Source organism: Raphanus sativus, chromosome 5 (genome assembly GCF_000801105.2).
Source record: "Raphanus sativus cultivar WK10039 chromosome 5, ASM80110v3, whole genome shotgun sequence".
NCBI classification, from domain to species: Eukaryota; Viridiplantae; Streptophyta; class Magnoliopsida; order Brassicales; family Brassicaceae; genus Raphanus; species Raphanus sativus.
In genome coordinates this window covers 38,280,907-38,298,109 of record NC_079515.1, presented here as the reverse complement: position 1 = coordinate 38,298,109, position 17,203 = coordinate 38,280,907, and the positions used below count along the sequence as shown (strand labels likewise).

At 37.6% G+C, this 17,203-nt stretch overlaps 4 protein-coding genes and 1 non-coding gene across 7 annotated transcripts; all 5 read left to right on the top strand.

The window, feature by feature from the left end:
* Positions 1–1,674: 1,674 nt before the first annotated feature.
* LOC130512663 (serine/threonine-protein kinase BSK6-like) lies at positions 1,675–4,231 on the top strand. Of its 2 annotated transcripts, none has more exons than XM_057010872.1 (10): positions 1,675–1,750; positions 1,833–2,053; positions 2,424–2,559; positions 2,663–2,796; positions 2,901–3,006; positions 3,082–3,167; positions 3,292–3,513; positions 3,588–3,734; positions 3,806–3,919; positions 3,997–4,231. In XM_057010872.1, the coding sequence occupies exons 1-10, from the start codon at positions 1,675–1,677 to the stop codon at positions 4,225–4,227; spliced, it is 1,473 nt and encodes a 490-aa protein (XP_056866852.1). In that variant the 3' UTR covers positions 4,228–4,231. The 2 variants fall into 2 exon arrangements, with proteins under 2 accessions (XP_056866852.1, XP_056866851.1); XM_057010871.1 differs by having other exon boundaries at positions 3,292–3,531.
* Positions 4,232–5,592: 1,361 nt separating this feature from the next.
* LOC108863088 (60S acidic ribosomal protein P0-2-like) lies at positions 5,593–7,498 on the top strand. Its single transcript, XM_018637395.2, has 5 exons — positions 5,593–5,927; positions 6,018–6,086; positions 6,525–6,623; positions 6,709–7,101; positions 7,200–7,498. Exons 1-5 carry the CDS (start codon positions 5,673–5,675, stop codon positions 7,353–7,355), a joined length of 972 nt encoding a protein of 323 aa, XP_018492897.1. The 5' UTR covers positions 5,593–5,672; the 3' UTR covers positions 7,356–7,498.
* A 258-nt stretch (positions 7,499–7,756) lies between these two features.
* Positions 7,757–10,053, top strand: LOC108863089 (phytochromobilin:ferredoxin oxidoreductase, chloroplastic). The gene is made up of 8 exons (XM_018637397.2): positions 7,757–8,142; positions 8,459–8,575; positions 8,713–8,807; positions 8,901–8,994; positions 9,067–9,198; positions 9,281–9,385; positions 9,464–9,514; positions 9,582–10,053. The coding sequence occupies exons 1-8, from the start codon at positions 7,942–7,944 to the stop codon at positions 9,753–9,755; spliced, it is 969 nt and encodes a 322-aa protein (XP_018492899.1). The 5' UTR covers positions 7,757–7,941; the 3' UTR covers positions 9,756–10,053.
* Positions 10,054–10,178: 125 nt separating this feature from the next.
* Positions 10,179–10,251, top strand: TRNAE-CUC (transfer RNA glutamic acid (anticodon CUC)). Its single transcript has one exon. It is a non-coding gene; the product is annotated as a tRNA-Glu (tRNA).
* A 43-nt stretch (positions 10,252–10,294) lies between these two features.
* LOC108860069 (uncharacterized) lies at positions 10,295–15,766 on the top strand. 2 transcript variants are annotated; one of them, XM_056986260.1, is made up of 17 exons: positions 10,295–10,491; positions 10,774–10,931; positions 11,017–11,143; positions 11,245–11,396; positions 11,510–11,593; positions 11,688–11,750; positions 11,877–12,008; positions 12,096–12,311; positions 12,737–12,859; positions 13,358–13,407; positions 13,506–13,668; positions 13,759–13,896; positions 14,331–14,438; positions 14,530–14,628; positions 14,736–14,910; positions 15,022–15,152; positions 15,301–15,766. In XM_056986260.1, the coding sequence occupies exons 2-17, from the start codon at positions 10,812–10,814 to the stop codon at positions 15,424–15,426; spliced, it is 2,007 nt and encodes a 668-aa protein (XP_056842240.1). In that variant the 5' UTR covers positions 10,295–10,491; positions 10,774–10,811; the 3' UTR covers positions 15,427–15,766. The 2 variants fall into 2 exon arrangements, with proteins under 2 accessions (XP_056842240.1, XP_018489478.1); XM_018633976.2 differs by having other exon boundaries at positions 10,298–10,491; positions 12,096–12,302.
* The last annotated feature ends 1,437 nt before the right edge of the window (positions 15,767–17,203 follow it).

Here is a 17,203-nt window from a genome sequence, read left to right as displayed (position 1 = left end):
GAGACATGCACAAACATTAAAGAAGCACAAAAACACAAAAAACTACTGCAAACACTGAAATTGTCATTACTAGAAAAAATGTCACAGTGTAATTAACAAAACAACTTGAACATGTCCAAAGAATGACAGAAAAATAGTTGAAAAACAAAAGCCAACTCACTCGTCCCCCGGGAAACACACCGCTTATTGAGCTTCCTCTACTTCTTCTAAGTGGTCACACGTGGACACGTGGTCAGTTCTCTTCTTCTTCTACTTCTTCAATGGTTTTCTCCTTCTTTTTTTATAATCTGTAATTAGGCTTTGCTCAACTGGACTTAAACCAGATGTGATGATCCAAGTACAAGGCCAAACCTGCCATCTGCATAAGTATAACTAATCAAATACAATAATACTGAGTCAAATTTTCTCATTTGGCTTGTCACTCATAGCATCACTATTGTTTTCATCATCATGCATCAAGTCTCCGTTGTTGTCAAGAAGTGGATATCTAGAAACACTCTTTTGCAAAAGCCTCTGAGACAACTTGTCTTGCTCAGCTTCATGCCATTGTCGGTGGCCAGAAACACTCTTTTGCTCGTGCCCAAGTTCTGTTACGGTGCAAGAATTGATGTCACAGCTGAAAAATGAAAACGTGGTGAGCCTAAGATGTGCAGCAGCGTATCTCCAAATGAGTGAAAACTATAGAGATGCAAATCTCATCTACCTCACCGGCGAGAGTTTCCTCAATGACAACGTTTTCGCAAATTGGGATGATTCAATCAAAGCCTTGGAGAGTTGCGACTTGCGAGCAAAACCTTATACCTCTCGCTGAAGAACTTCACATTGTCGCTTGGTGCGTCGCTTTTTTTTTTTTTTTGATATCAAGGCTTCTTATGCAGACGACACAAGTTTGTTCAATTGGCCAATCTGCATATCAGTAACTAAGAATGCTAAACGTTGGTTTAGACGGCGATTTTTAAGTTGACTAAAAAATGTATCTTATATGGCTTAGTGAATATAAGTTTGTGATTTATTTGGATTAACGAGAGAAGTTTGTATTTTTTTGGAGAATATGTGAAAGTTTGGTATATAAATGCCATTTTTCTCAATTTCAATTAATTTCAGCATATAATTAACCTAAACGAGCGTCCCATTATGAAATATAGAGTTTCTATATGGTTGACAAAAAAAAAAAAGAGTTTCTATATGTTTTCTTTTTGCAAGGCATGAGCAAAATATACTAAAACGATTTGATATGGGAATTGTTTACAAAATTACAGTATGGATGATGATTATGATATATGGATATCACACTCCCCAATCTCGAAAATCTGTGGTAAAACCTACGAAAATAAATTGTTTAAATGAGATTTTCTTCTGTTTATAATTAAATTCTAAGACTAAGTGATGATACATTTGAAAATGGAGACGAAATTCAACAAATATCCTATGTTCGTCCTTTGCCAGTCATGAGAAAACTAAATTATTTATAATATAGCAAGATTCTGTTGACATTTTTCGTATCTTAAATAATATAAATCAACGTTGATATTTTCAGAACTAGTATTATAAAAAAAAAGATCGGTGCTGTATACAGTATTTATAGAAAAAAGAAATAAGTATATAAATTATTCCCGGTGGCGCGCGGGAGTTTCACCAAGCGCACTTCAAAAGTTTAAGTCTACATTGCCGGCGATGGGTTGCATTTGCTTTAAACCTTTGCAATCTTCGTCATCTTTGTCTAATAAATCCACCCTCATCGACCAACGAGGTTAAATCTCCTCTTATACATATGCGTTGATGATGATCGAGAAACTAACGTTTATTGTTCTTTTTTTTTTCATTCTCAGCAGAGAATAACGATGACAATGACGGAAGCTCATGTCCTAGTTTTCGAGAGTTCAGTTTGGAACAGCTGAGAGTCGCTACAGACGGATTCTCCGCTGGGAACATCGTGTCGGAGCACAACGAGAAGGTTCCTAACATCGTCTACAAAGGGAGGCTCAAGGACGGCCGAAAGATCGCCGTAAAGCGGTTTCAGAGGCTTTCTTGGCCCGACTCTTCCAAGTTTATCGTTCGTCCTTAACCTATCTATACATACTACTGTTTGCTTTAGTTGATATGATTCTGCATAAGATTTCTCTGGTGCTTTTTTAAGGCCTGAGATTTACTGGGTCAAACAATCACGTACGGATTAAGAACATATTGATCTACATGTTTTAGATAATTACCTAAAATAAGGCAGATGATTTGTTTGGCTGTGTCCAGAACCGGCTCTGGAGGTTTAGTCTTGGCTTCATTTCTTTCCACTATATTTGACTTTTCTAGAAACATCTACTGAATGTGGCATTTTTCTATGTTCTGAACCTCTGTTGCATGGGGACTTGGTAGAGGACTGATATTGAGCTGAGCTTACTGAATATGGCTTTTGTTTTTGCTTTCAGGAAGCAGCACAAGCAGTGGGGAGGTGTAGGAGTGAGTATATGGCCAATTTGATCGGTTGTTGCTCAAATGGTCACGAGAGGCTTCTCGTTGCTGAGTATATGCCCAATGGAACACTTGCAAAGCATCTTTTTCACTGTGAGAGATCTATCTCCAATCGGCATTAACTTTACCATATATATATAAGGAGTTTCATTTGAGTCTAATTAACAACTGTAAAAAATGGTTTTTAATTTGTCAGGGGAGAAACGACCAATGAAATGGGAAATGAGGTTGAAGGTTGCGTTACATACTGCGAGAGCCTTGGACTATTGTAATAATAAAGGACTACACTTGTACCATGATCTTAACACATACAGAATATTGTTTGATAAGGTTAAAATTAAAGACTACACCTCAAAAAAAAAACTTTATTTCCCTGGTTTGCAAAAACAATAATCATTATCATGACTCATTGACTCATGTAAGTGTTGCAACAGGTTGGGAATCCAAGGCTGTCTTGCTTCGGTCTCATGAAGAGTAGCAGAGAGGGGAGGAGCTACAGCACGAACTTGGCATTTGCTCCACCTGAATATTTGCGTCTAGGTATAGAAAAGAGAAAGCTTGTAGACTTCTTTACCTAAAACATTCATCAAACTTTATGTGTCACTACTTTACTAGGTATTGTAATGCCAGAGAGTGTCATATTCAGCTTTGGGACTTTGTTACTGGATCTTATGAGTGGCAGACATATTCCACCGAACCATGTAACTCTCTCTCTTCTTACTCTGTGTGTCAAATCTTTTGGAAGTGAATTGGTTCTTCTTTTTTAAGTAGACTGATTAGTATAACTACAAACTCATGATTTTATAGCTAATTTTGTAATTCCAGGCACTTGATATGTTCCGTGGCAAAAACTATTTGGTGCTAATGGACTCAGCTCTGGATGGCCAGTACTCTGATGAGGACAGGACAGAACTAATCCACCTAGCTTCCCGCTGTTTGCGTTTTGAACCAGACGAGAGGCCAAGCATAAAGTTTCTTCTGATGGCTCTTTCAAGACTTGAAAAAGGAGAAGAGTTATTCCCAAACATCAAAGTGGACAAAAACCCTGTAAGTGTTTCTTCAAAGGTTCCAGAACTTTTTCAGTCTTTCCTATGTATCCATGAAACTTAATAATATGACAGACTCTACCATACACTAAACCTGCAACAAAGAAGAAGCCATTGCGCTTGACTCCTTTTGGAGAAGCATGCTGGAGAGTGGATCTAAGTGGCATACACGAACTACTGGAGAAACTCGGATATGGAGAGGATGTAGTGGTCACAAACGAGGTATAGAGAAACATAATCTCTTGATACCTCTCAATATCTCATTCTGAGGATCTTACAAAAATATATTGCAGTTCTCATTTGAAATGTGGACGGGTCGAATGCAAGAGAATACAGATTACAAGAAGCATGGTGATGCAGCATTTCGTGCTAAGGATTTTGAAACCGCAATAGAATTCTACACAGAGGTATCCATTGAAAATAATCAAGAAACCTTAATATACATTTTATTTTATAAAGATAACGAAATGAATTTTATAAACAGTTCATGAGCGGAGCATCAGTGGTATCACCAACAGTTTTAACAAGACGGTGTCTATGTTACCTAATGTGCGATATGTTTAGTGAGGCTTTAACCGATGCAATGCAAGCTCAGCTTGCATCTCCAGAGGGTTCAACCGCTCTCCACTTGCAAGCCGCTTGTCTCTTAAAGCTTGGGATGGTAGCTGAAGCTAAAGAGGCACTTAGACATGGCTCTTCTCTTGAAGCTTTTTAGAGTTACAACAACAACAAAACCAAGATTAGTATAGCTTCCTTCTCTCTACATACGTGTTTAGAAATGTCAACACATTACACATAGCATGTATACTTGTTTGTTTCATTTGAGAGAATCTCTTTGATGTACCAATCAAATTTTTGTGTGCTAAAACAAGATAGTGTTTCACACTAATTAGTAGGCTTGTTCCTAAGTCATGATACAAAGGTCAACACTCAAACTCATAAGTATAGAAAAAAACTATTTCTACTAAGTCATGATACAAAGCGATTGTATTCATCGTTCTATCAAATCCAGAATCTTCCGGGACAAAGTTTCTGGTGGATAGATTGGTCGTTAGCATTTGAAAGTCCATGCATCGACGACTTAGAGTGGCGTTCCAGTGGTTCTTGATAGCGTTATCTGTTCTTCCTGGGAGGAGCTTAGCGATTACAGACCATTTGTTTCCGTGGATGCCATGTGCTGTGATGATAGCCTGATCCTCTACCTCTTTATAAACATAAAAATAAGACAAAAGAAGTGTTACTGATGAAATGCTATTGAACCAGAGAATAAAATTTGACACTAAAATAACACAAAACTTGCGGATAATCAACTACAAACAAACGAAAACTATAGCCAACCAAAGTTACTATCCTCAAATAAACCTAACTCAGAAACAAAGATCCAAAGGTTACTCTTTTCCAGGTTTATTCAGTTCACACTAAAACGGACTAGTGATTCCGCAGATCACAATACAGTATAGCATACAAGAAATCACAAGAATAAATGTTCCTCCTTTCGAACTCAAAAACAGTGATCCAAAGTTTACTCTTTTCCAGATTTTTTTTTCAGTTCACACTGAAACGGATTAGTAATTCCGCAGATCACATTACAGTTGCATTTCACAAGCTATTAGTTTATATATCTATACTAGTACAAGCAACCAGAAGGATCAAAGATTACTCTTTTTCAAACTAATAACAAACAGTTACTCCAAAAAACAAACAGTTCACAAGCTTTCGAGTGTTGTTTACTCTTTCACACTCTACAGTTACATTTACTTTATTACCCTTATCATTAAGTCTGTCTTATCTTCCCGGGGATATTTAAGTAATTTACGTAAGCGATCAGTTTCGGCTATGGCGGGAAATTTCACTAGACTGATTGGCCTACTTAGGCCTTTTATTCAACTTAAAACGGTCTAGACCCAACAATACTATATTAAGCTGTATAATACTGGAGTGAGGCCTAATAAAGAAAAGCCCAAAATCATTAAAGTAAAGCAAGAGCCGTCAGATCAGTAAGTAAGTAAACAAACACGAACCGTTGGATTCAGGTCGTTAATAAGAAACCCTTAGATTAGTATAAAAACGAAACCAAAACCCTAGTTTCTTTCTCACACCGCCGTTCATTTTTATAGACAAAGAGGGGAAACAGAAGCCTTTATCCTGTGAGCAGCAACAATGGTGAAGGCAACAAAGGCGGAGAAGAAGATCGCTTACGACGCGAAGCTATGCCAGCTCATCGACGAGTTCACTCAGATCCTGGTCGTCGCCGCCGACAACGTCGGATCGACTCAGCTACAGAACATCAGGAAGGGTCTTCGTGGTGACTCAGTGGTGCTCATGGGGAAGAACACCATGATGAAGCGTTCGGTTAAGATTCACGCTGAGAACACCGGAAACACTGGAATCCTCAACCTCATGCCCCTCCTTCAGGTTCGTTTCACGTTTTTTAAGATTTTAATCGAAAGTTTTGATTTTTATTGGAAAGTTTTGATTTTTATTGGGATGTGTTTTTGTGTTTAGGGAAATGTTGGTTTGATCTTCACCAAGGGTGACCTCAAGGAAGTGAGCGAGGAAGTTGCCAAGTACAAGGTTTGATTATAGCTTTTTCAATCATTTATAGACATGATTGAGTTCTTACTTGCTGTTCCATAGCTCTTTACTGTCTTAATGGAATGTATAGCGAAAATTATTATTGTCTTCTGCATCAACTTTATCATACATGAATGAGTTTTTAACTAAATGTCTCTTATATTTTTCTTTGTATTTAATGTTACATAGTTCTGTCTTAATTAGTATGTGTAGCTAAAATGATTACTATACATGAATGAGTTCTTAATTACATTTAGTTTCACATTTAGCTGTTAGTTCATAAGAAATGATAGCTCTGTTGTTAATAGTATTTTTTTTATAGCTAAAATGATTACTGTCTTCCGCATCAGCTTCTGTAAATATTTGATGCTTTCTCTATGTGATTGGATTGAGATGGAACTCTCTCGTTTATGTATCTCTGTTTTGTAATATGAACAGGTTGGTGCTCCTGCTCGTGTTGGTTTGGTTGCCCCAATAGATGTGGTTGTCCAGCCTGGAAACACCGGTTTAGATCCATCCCAGACATCTTTCTTCCAGGTTTGTGGTTATTCATGCTTTGTAGTACTCTGACTTGTTTGTTAAGTTATTATTAACTCATAAATATGTGTTTGGGGATTTGTAGGTTCTTAACATCCCAACTAAGATTAACAAGGGTACAGTCGAAATCATCACCCCTGTTGAGCTCATCAAGCAAGGCGACAAGGTCGGTTCTTCCGAGGCCGCCCTTCTAGCCAAACTTGGAATCAGGCCGTTTTCATACGGTCTTGTTGTCCAGTCTGTTTACGACAATGGCTCAGTCTTCAGCCCAGAGGTTCTTGATCTGACAGAAGACGACCTTGTCCAGAAGTTTGCTGCTGGTATCTCCATGGTCACTTCCTTGGCTCTAGCCATCTCTTACCCTACACTCGCTGCCGCCCCGCATATGTTCATCAACGCCTACAAGAATGCATTGGCTATCTCTATTGCCACTGAGTACACTTTCCCACAAGCAGAGAAGGTCAAGGAGTACTTGAAGGTTAGTCTACTCAAATTGTGCAACTCTTTTATGTGATATTGAAGTGCTTTGTTTGTAAGTTTATATGTTAACGCTCTGTCATGATGATTCTGATGCAGGATCCTAGCAAGTTCGCTGTTGCTGTAGCGGCGGTGTCTGCAGATGCAGGTGGTGGTGCTTCAGGTGGAGCTGCCAAGGTCGAGGAGAAGAAGGAAGTTGTTGAGGAATCAGATGAAGAAGACTACGGTGGTTTCGATATGTTCGGTGATGAATAGATTAATAATATATCTATCGAGGTTATGTTTTTGTCGATGCTACACAAGTGTCGCTTCTTTACAAACGATGTTTTCAATGTTCTTGATTTTGACAAATTCAGATTTATGTTATTGTCTTTTTAGTATGAAGAAGTTTTCGTTTCTTTTGAGATGTTTAAATGTTTTGATAATTTCATCAAGAAAAGAACTAATTGAATATTCCTACTAACGATTCGTCCTTGTAGTCCACTGATTTCGAAGATGATCGATGGAGGTTCAATCATGTAGATGCTACAAGTGTTTTTTCCTTTTATGTATCACCAGTATCGCCAGATAGACTAAAGCCCAAATCTCGGCCCGGCCCAGCCCGGCCCTTTAATTAATAAAAACAGAATAAACATGATTTTGTTTCTACATATTGCAATCATATCCAGTTCTATTCTTCTTCCTCATTTTCTTTTCTCCAGGAGTTGAGCTTCGTTCTTGATTAAGATATTTTTAGTTTCGGTGAAGAATTTGAAGAGTCTTCAAGAAAGGGACAGAGGAAGGAGTCATTAGATTCACTTATACTTGTGTGTGTTGAGTTTTGTAAATTAGCTTTTATCAAATGGAGTTAGGATCTTCAATTGGGCCGTGCTTCAAGTCAGCAAACCCTCCTGTACTAACCTCTAGGAACACCAATCTCACGTTGAGAAGGAGAAGTCAAAGATTCTCATTCAGCGTCTCTGCTGTTTCGTATAAGGACTTCGCCGAGTCTGCTCTGCAAGAAACCAGGAAAAGGCTCGTTCTTGAGCCTTCACCTCTCCAGGTAGAATGCAATTACTTTGAACTTTAGTTGTCATTAGTACACAGACCATAACAAGCATTTGTTTTTGGTTACATTGAACTCGAGTTATCATTAGGACAAAACAATGCAAGTACACAAAGATTCTGGTGAAGTTAAGATTCAATTATTTATATAGCTGTCACATTTGTATAACTCATATTGAATCTTTATTTTGTTTCTGTGGGATATTATGTATGTGTTTTATGCATAGCGTCCAAGTGTACATGGAACTGATCCATTTCCATTTTAGGGCAAGCTTGACTCTGCTAAAGGATGCTTCTTTTCTTTTAATTTTCAGGAAAGGTACAGTAGCATGACTGGACTTGATGGGAAAACCCAACTTGAAATGCTTGCTTTCAAGTCTCCAAAGATTAGACTGTTGCGGAGCATGGCCATTGAGAACGAGACGATGCAGGTATATAACTATTATCTTTGAATATTTAAAGCTTTAGTATCTTTGTGTGAAAGAACATTGTTGCTGTAGTCCTCATTTCTCACCATCTCTTATGGTTTGTGATTGTTTCTAGTGTTCCCTTTGGGCATGTTCTGTAGGTTTTTGACTTTGCTGGTTTCATGGAGCCTGAGTATGACACACCTATATTCTGTGCTAACTTCTTCACATCTGCCAACACCAACATAGTGGTGCTGTAAGTCATTTTCTAGATGTGCTTGGAGTTAAATCCTGTCTATGCTGTCTGAAAGATTGAGACTTGATACCCAAAAGCTTACTGTTTTCTTAGGGACCTGAATCCTTTGCATCAGTTGACTTACCAGACAGATTACCAAGACAAGTATTACAAAAACATAATGTCCATATACCACAAATATGATGAGGTTAGCACAAGAAAAAACATGTAGAAGAAAAAACACTATGCAGATGAACTGATCTGAGGTTTCTTCATGCAGATTTTCCCATGGGGAGGTAAACTAACCGGTGAATCCATAAAGTTTTTTTCACCTTTGGTGATGTGGACCAGATTCTCGTCTAGCCAAGAGAAGCACAAGGCTTTGTTCACTGCGTTTCTTGAATACTATCAGGTGTATTACTCAGAACTTGTGTGTTGCTTGGCTAAAAACCTAAGGTTTAACAGTCAAACATGTGTTTCTCTTACCCTAAAAGGCATGGTTTGAGATGACGATACAAGTGAAGGAGGAGATGGAGCCATCTCAGGTGAGAGCTAATCGTGAAGCACAGCACAAGTACCTGACATGGCGAGCACAAAAGGTGATTGACTTTCTTTTTAAACAAGACATTGTATTCTGTATTTGTTGTTAAGAGTGAATCTTTGTCTGGTGTTGGTAGGATCCTGGACATGGTCTTCTTAGAAAACTAATTGGTGAAGCTAAGGCAAAGGTATAGTGGTTTCACTTGTTGTTTCTTGTGAAGATGTTGTTAATAAATGATTTTTGAACAAAACCAGGAGTTGCTGAGAGATTTTCTGTTCAATGGGGTGAATGAGTTGGGCACAAAAACATTCATTGATTACTTTCCAGAGTACCAAACAGAAGATGGAGCTGTGAGTGACAAAAGAAGCATCGTTGGGAAGTCTTTTGAAACTCGGCCATGGGATTCAAATGGGCTATTCATCGGCTAAACAACAGCAGAACATGAAGTGAACTTGAGGAAGTAGGAGGAATAAGAAAAAAAACAGCAAGAAGAGTCTCTCTCAGCTATGTGTGTTAATACTTTAGTAAGCATCTTCATATGAGTGTTTTTGAGTTACCAACACTGGTTAGTTAATGTGTTGTTACCATTGTTTATACTCTGTTGGTAAATTGCATGATTGTCATCACCATTTTTTTTTCCTTTCCATTAGATATATCAACAATCAAACTGTTTGCAGTTTATATTTATGATTTTGTATTATTTATCAAGCTGTTATTGTTTATTCCTTCTTTTTTCTATGTAGTTAAGTGTGTAGATACAGAAGCTTATAGTGGTATATATCATGTGTGCTAGTATTTTGGAAATTTATGTTTACAAAACTATTTACTGTTCCCACGATATAAGAACATCGTCCGTTGTAGTCTAGCTGGTCAGGATACTCGGCTCTCACCCGAGAGACCCGGGTTCGAGTCCCGGCAACGGAGCATTTTTTTTACCTCGACTGAGAAGTATATCGTTGAAGTCGTTGGATTCCTTTTCTCTCCTCACTCGTCTCTCTCTCTCTCTCTCTCTCTCTCTAGGGTTCCGATTTCACTTTTCCCTTTTCCTACTGTACCTGCGATTGAACCTCCACCCTCTCCGTTGGAATTTCCTCGGCGTTAACGAAACTTCTCTTGCTTCAAATCAACCATGGATGTTAGACTGATTCCTCGAACAACGCTTTAGTACGTCTTCACACTTGTATAGTGACACACCTGATTCCTTGCTTGCCATGTTTTCCGATTTAGGGAACGAATTTTGAAAAATGTTAAGCTGAGTGAGATTTGTTGATTCGTCGTAGCTTCTAGGGTTCTTCTTCTGTTTAGTAGCTGAGAGAAATGGCAGAGAAGTAAACGGATCTTATGTGGATCTCTGGCTTTGAATCTTTTATTTGCTCAAATACTAGTATAGAGAGAATTGGGACTGATTTTGAGTTTGCATTTGTGTTGCCCTTCTTGCTGAGAAAGGATTTGTTAGGTTAATGCTCTGCTCATTTTCCCTTTGAATGGTTGCTACGATGGACTTAAATGCTTCACCCCAACCCGAAGAAGAAGAAGACGATGAGCCCTATGTGAGACATCTTGAAGATGGCAGGATTGAATCTGCAGTCGAAATAGCAAGACGGGTGGGTACTTTTTTATTTCTTTTCCACAGTCTGTACTATACAAGTCTAATAGTTAATAATAATATGGATTCTGATTCTGTGTCAGGAACGTGAAGAGAGGAGGAAACGAATGAGATACGACAAGCCAACGCATAACTCTCAACCACTCTTCCGTGATCAATACTATCAGAACCGGAATGCTCAAGCTTATGATAGATACAAGCTCCCTCAAGGTAAATAATACTCCCTTCTCTTACTCTTTTTTGTCTTTTTTTCCCGTTTAGGCAAATGCTTTAAATAGGGTGACTGTTTGACAGCCTGTCCGATATCACAGGTTGGCTGGATTGCCCTGCTTCTGGGCATGAGATAGGATTCATCGTTCCTTCCAAAGTTCCTTTGAATGAAGCTTACAACAATCATGTGCCTCCTGGTAGTAGATACTCTTTTAAACAGGTGATCCATAACCAGAGGATAGCTGGGAGAAAGGTAATTTGTGGAATCTGTTTGTCCTTTGTTGAAAATATGTGTCTGTCTAATTTTTTATTTAACACTAATTTCTCCGTTATCTAACTTATTGTGTAACGTCACTATCTTTTCAGCTTGGTCTAGTGATTGATTTGACAAATACAACTCGTTACTATTCTACGGCAGACCTAAAGAAAGAAGGCATCAAGCATGTTAAGGTAATAGGAATACATACTGTCTATGCCCACATCCTCCGTGAGTACTGTGATAGCTATAGCAGATTGCTTTATCTTTAGTTTACTTTGCTTGTAGATTGCATGCAGGGGTCGTGATGCAGTGCCAGATAATGTGTCTGTCAACGCGTTTGTCAATGAGGTATATGTTTTCTGTTGTCAAAAACCCAGGAATCATTACCTGATGTTGTAATTTATTTTTCTCTTGATGTTCTTGTTAAAGCAATTTTATCTACTGTTAGTATCTCACTCAAGAAACTGTCTTCAGGTTAATCAGTTCGTCCTAAATCTAAAACACTCAAAGAAGTATATTCTCGTCCACTGTACACATGGGCATAACCGGACAGGGTTTATGATAGTTCATTATCTTATGCGATCTGGGCCGATGAATGTCACACAGGTGAGTTTTTTCATTTCTCTCGTTGTACTTGTATCTGTGCACTTCATGTAACTCCTAAGAGTAAGGAATCTTATCATATGATGTCAGGCGTTAAAAATCTTTTCCGATGCCCGCCCCCCTGGAATCTATAAACCAGACTATATTGATGCTTTATACACATTTTATCACGAAATAAAACCCGAGAGTGTTATTTGCCCATCAACTCCGGAATGGAAGAGGTCTACCGAGCTCGATTTAAATGGTGAAGCTTTACCAGATGATGATGAGGATGGCGGTCCGGCTGGTCCTGTGCAAGTAAGCTCGGTGCTAACTAATAATTTTTTATTCAGCTGATCATCTATATACGGAAACTGTCATTACAACGATCTTCGTAAGGTTGAGACATGCCTTTTTCCCTTGTTAGTTAGGGAAACCATTTGAAGAACGGCTTATTACTGAATTCGAGCTTCAGAGTCCTTGTTTTATCCCACTTTACCATTTAGTGATATCTTTGAAAACATTGGTATTGCCTAAAGATAAAAACCTCTGACATGGGTTTAGGTAGGTTTTCAGAAGCTTCCATCACTAGTGAATTAACTTGTTTATCAGGAATTTATTTACTAGTTCATATTAATTGTTGCTGTTGAATCTATCCAATGCTGATAAAGCTCATAAAGTGGGCATCTAATTTCCATGCTTTTCTGGTGGTTATTTGTTTATATACTTTCTTATTGCCTTATTTTTTGCAGGAGGAAACCCATCAGGTGGAAGTAAAGATGTCAAATGATGACGTTTTGGGTGATGAAATTCCCCATGACCAGGAGGAAGGTTACCGGCAATTCTTTTATAGGATGCTATCTCTGAATATTGGGGTAAGAATCTTTAAATCTTGTTATAAGGTGTTCACACATAATATTATTTAGTTGTATCTACGAGTGTCTCACACCACACTTGATGTTGAATTTAATTCTCTTTGGTGTAAATTCATTTCATCTCGTGATTGATGTCTCTTATCCAATTGTTGCACATCCATCTAATGTCATGCTACTTGTAATAATTGCAAAAGTAGGTAATTAATTAGAACGTCAACTTGATCATATTGGTGCTCATTATTTGATGATCATGAAAGAAAGTTTTCCTTGGGTTCTAGGTACTTTTTCCCATTTACGGATGTTTCGTTATGAATCCTAAACCATGGCTTATTATTTAATTTCTGCTACTTCTTTTCTTTTGGCTTCTGTCGTATGCTTTTTTCTCAAGTGGCTAGGTCAACAAGGATATACTTTTGTTTTTGTATCCTTATATATCCATCTTTTCTTCATTGGCGCAATCTAACATGTGCTTGCTGAATTTACTTTTCTCTAATGTAGGGAAGAGGATGTTCGCAGTTTCCAGGTTCACACCCTGTTTCCTTAAACAGGTATGAATGAATATTTGCATTACTATTTGTAGTGCATGCAAAGAGGATTGAACTAGTGCATCCCCTTAGTTTCGGGCTAAATTACCATGTTAATTCAGGGATAATTTGCAACTGTTGAGGCAGCGGTACTATTATGCAACGTGGAAGGCCGATGGAACGCGATATATGATGCTGCTAACCATGGACGGATGTTATCTAGTAGATAGGAGCTTTAGATTTCGGAGGGTACAGATGCGATTCCCTTTCAAGCATCCAACTGAAGTGAGTAACATTCTCTTTGCTGAGGGGGATGTGTATCAATATCCACACAAAACTTGTCAATTTTCTTACTTTCTTGTTTATGGTTACCAGGGCATATCTGATAAAGTGCACCATTTCACATTGCTTGATGGAGAGATGATTATTGATACCTTGCCAGATAAACAGAGGCAGGAGAGAAGATACCTAATATATGATATGGTAGCAATCAACGGTCAATCAGTTGTAGAGGTTGGAAACTGACATTATTTATTTTCTTTCTGTGCTCGATAATGGTTGGATTGGTTCCGTTGTTTTAAATTGGCTCATAGGACTCTAAATATTTTTAGCTCAAGAACTGAGTATGTATGCTGGGCTTACTGTTGTGATTATCTTAGTGTGTTTGATATGTTCGTAATGCAATAAATCCTTTAAGAATTATGTATATGTATGATCCTTATGTTCATTTAGAGCGTCTGATACTGGTGGTGCGTATTCCATGCAAACAGTAGTACATCATCTGCTGCAGTTGTTCAGTATTCTTTGTTGCAGACTTTCAGCCTTCACATAATCTGTTTACGAATATACTCCCTGTCAGTATAATCAACTAGTTCTTTGACTTGCTGTATCATGTGTCATTTGCTTATAATTGCTAATGAAAACTTGCACAATTCAAAAATGAGCAGCGGCCTTTCTATGAAAGATGGAAGATGCTCGAGAAGGAGGTGATAGACCCCCGTAATCACGAGAAGGCCAGAAGTCAAATCTACCGATATGACCTCGAGCCTTTTAGGGTGCGTACTAAGAGTTACCATTTACACTCTTACAAGTCCTGTTTCCTTGTAAATTTTTCTATGGAGCTGGTACAATTGTTTTCTTAACTAGGTGCGGAGAAAGGATTTCTGGTTGCTTTCGGCGGTTGAAAAGATTTTGAAGGGTTTCATACCATCACTTTCACACGAAGCCGACGGCCTAATCTTTCAGGTAACCATATGACGGTAAAAGGATCTCATAGTTTTATACAAATGCAGAGATTGTGAAGTTTAGTTTTAGTTACGGCTTCTTAATAAAATCTCCTATTCTGTTAATAGGGCTGGGATGATCCTTATGTTGCCCGTACCCATGAAGGTCTGTTGAAATGGAAGTATCCAGAAATGAATTCGGTTGACTTTCTGTACGAGCAGGATGAGAGTGGCCGTGGAATGCTGTTTTTGTTTGAAAGAGGGAAGAAAAAGCATATGGATGGGAATACTGTTGTTTTTAGAGGTGCGTATGGTGATATGTCCGCTTATTGTTTTGTTAGTAGTAAACACTGTCAATCATAACTTATCATTACTTGTAAGAACTATTAGCTGATAATACTTAAAACTGTAACAGATGATTCAGACCCTGCGGAGTACTCCGGGAAGATTGTAGAGTGTTCGTGGGATCAGGATGAGCAAGTCTGGGTTAGCATGCGAGTCAGGGTCGATAAATCAACGCCAAATGATATCAACACTTATAGAAAGGTCAGCACCTCGCTTTTGTATGCTTGGTCGTGTTCTTTGGATCCGTATACCCAATTGTTGCATTATTCTTGTTCATACATTGCTATATGTCAATGTTACTTGGTGGTGATGGGGTTTAGTCTAAAACCACTGTTAATATTCAAAATAGGTGATGAGAAGCATAAAGGATAACATCACAGAGGAAGTGTTGCTCCAGGAGATAAGGGAGATCATCCGGTTGCCTATGTATGCAGACCGTATTCAAATGGATAGCAAAGCTGCGCGCCGCAGATGAAACAACACCTCTTGTTGTTGTCTCTCGACGCATACATGAAGCTGAATCAAGAAAGAGACATCATCTGCGGATGGCCGGTAATGTTCTTTACTCGTCTTCTTTGTGAATCCATGGTACTTGTATACTGCTAACAGTTTTAGGGTTTATTGTGGAATCATATATTCCGTTTGGCATTTGTGATGATGGTTTTAGCTTTGCAAAAAAGGTGTGTGGTACTCTTGTAAGTGATATTCATATATGTTTAGATGTAGAAGTTGTAATGGGACAAATAATAGTACTTAGGAAGGGATAATGTTGTAATCTTTAGTATTAGTATCATATTATTATTGGTTCTGTTTTACTTCAGAAGCAAACGATTAGTGTCAGTATCATGATTCCTATTCTTTTCTCGCTGGTATGTTTTTATTTGGATCGTTCTAAATATACAGAAATTTTACACAAATATTCTACCCAAGACAAAGTGAAGCAAATGTGTGGTGTTTGTAATATTTGTAATCAAAGAACGTGCTGTTTCTATTCAACAATTTAACTTTTGCTTAACCAGGTTTTCGATATTTTCCATACGGATTAAAAAAAATTACTAAAATATATTTAAATTTTTGTTAATTAGACATAGTCAACTAATAGTGTTGGAGACAGAAAAATATTAATAAAATTAATATATTTGTAATTAATAGTAAGATAAAAATCTATTGAAATTTTAAAATAATTTTTAATATAATATTCCAAAAAATTAAATAATTAAAACCCAAATTTTTGGGTCTCGAGAAGCCCAAATTAGAGCATACTTATTTAACAACCACAAAACTGGGTTTGAGCCTTTCAACGGTCGGGTATATGTATAACTCAACCTGGGGTTCTATGTTTTATGTAATCGCTGGTTCTGTTCAGGCTCAGGACAAGACTTCCTCAGAAAGAATAGCTTCTTACCATCGACCATTGCACGATTTGAATGCTGCTTCGGTTTTCATCGAATCAATGTCGGTAATTATATATAGCTTCTCCCCGATATCGAATATCAGATGAACTCAGAGACTAGTTGTTTGATGAAGCTGCTTTGACGGTCACAGAAATGTAGAAAGTTAATAAAACTGTTGCCAAGATGATGTTTGAGCACGTAAAATAGAACAAAAGCGATGGATAATATGTCTAACGATTAGTTTCAAATCAATAGAACACTTTACAGTTTGAATACATTGACTTGTTAATTAACATTTCAAAACTATTTCAGATTCTAAAGCTGTTTGCAATGTGAACATACAATTACAACATTGTATAATATTTCATTTATCTCATTTTCTATTAACTTCTTAATTTTTGTAGTTTTCATGATCAGACTCGAACCTGTGACCTACAAAACCGAATCCACCAAACTAATGTTGAGACATGTAATCCTTTTAGTTTTCAACTTTGCCTTTTCTATCTCTCTTCGTTTGAGGACTCCTACTACAGATAGCTGCTGATTTTCATGGTAATGGTAGACTCATTTTATAGAATAGAACCATATCCAGATAGATATATTTGGTACTTTTGATATATGCGTTTATTGGATCCACAGTGCTATCCTTTTGATAAAAAGAGAATTTCTAGATACGTTAATAGTAATAAAATATAGTATTATGTTATAGGATAATTGTATAAATGTATGCACCAAATTTTAGCAAAAAAGAAATTGTATAAATGTTCTCCCACCATCAAAATGAGCTCCAATGGTTTAGGAGGAACACATAGTTGTCATGTAAAATATGAACGGATTCAAATTCATGTGTATAAAATG

Coding starts and splice junctions, on each gene's coding strand:
- LOC108863088 (XM_018637395.2), top strand. CDS start 5,673: ATGGTGAAGGCAACAAAGGCGGAGAAGAAGATCGCTTACGACGCGAAG. Junction 5,928..6,017: donor ACCTCATGCCCCTCCTTCAG/GTTCGTTTCACG, acceptor TTTTGTGTTTAG/GGAAATGTTGGTTTGATCTT. Junction 6,624..6,708: donor CCCAGACATCTTTCTTCCAG/GTTTGTGGTTAT, acceptor GGGGATTTGTAG/GTTCTTAACATCCCAACTAA.
- LOC108863089 (XM_018637397.2), top strand. CDS start 7,942: ATGGAGTTAGGATCTTCAATTGGGCCGTGCTTCAAGTCAGCAAACCCT. Junction 8,576..8,712: donor TTGAGAACGAGACGATGCAG/GTATATAACTAT, acceptor CATGTTCTGTAG/GTTTTTGACTTTGCTGGTTT. Junction 8,995..9,066: donor TATACCACAAATATGATGAG/GTTAGCACAAGA, acceptor TTCTTCATGCAG/ATTTTCCCATGGGGAGGTAA.
- LOC130512663 (XM_057010871.1), top strand. CDS start 1,675: ATGGGTTGCATTTGCTTTAAACCTTTGCAATCTTCGTCATCTTTGTCT. Junction 2,054..2,423: donor CCGACTCTTCCAAGTTTATC/GTTCGTCCTTAA, acceptor TTTTGCTTTCAG/GAAGCAGCACAAGCAGTGGG. Junction 2,560..2,662: donor TGCAAAGCATCTTTTTCACT/GTGAGAGATCTA, acceptor TTAATTTGTCAG/GGGAGAAACGACCAATGAAA.
- LOC108860069 (XM_056986260.1), top strand. CDS start 10,812: ATGGTTGCTACGATGGACTTAAATGCTTCACCCCAACCCGAAGAAGAA. Junction 12,312..12,736: donor GTCCTGTGCAAGTAAGCTCG/GTGCTAACTAAT, acceptor TATTTTTTGCAG/GAGGAAACCCATCAGGTGGA. Junction 15,153..15,300: donor ATATCAACACTTATAGAAAG/GTCAGCACCTCG, acceptor TATTCAAAATAG/GTGATGAGAAGCATAAAGGA.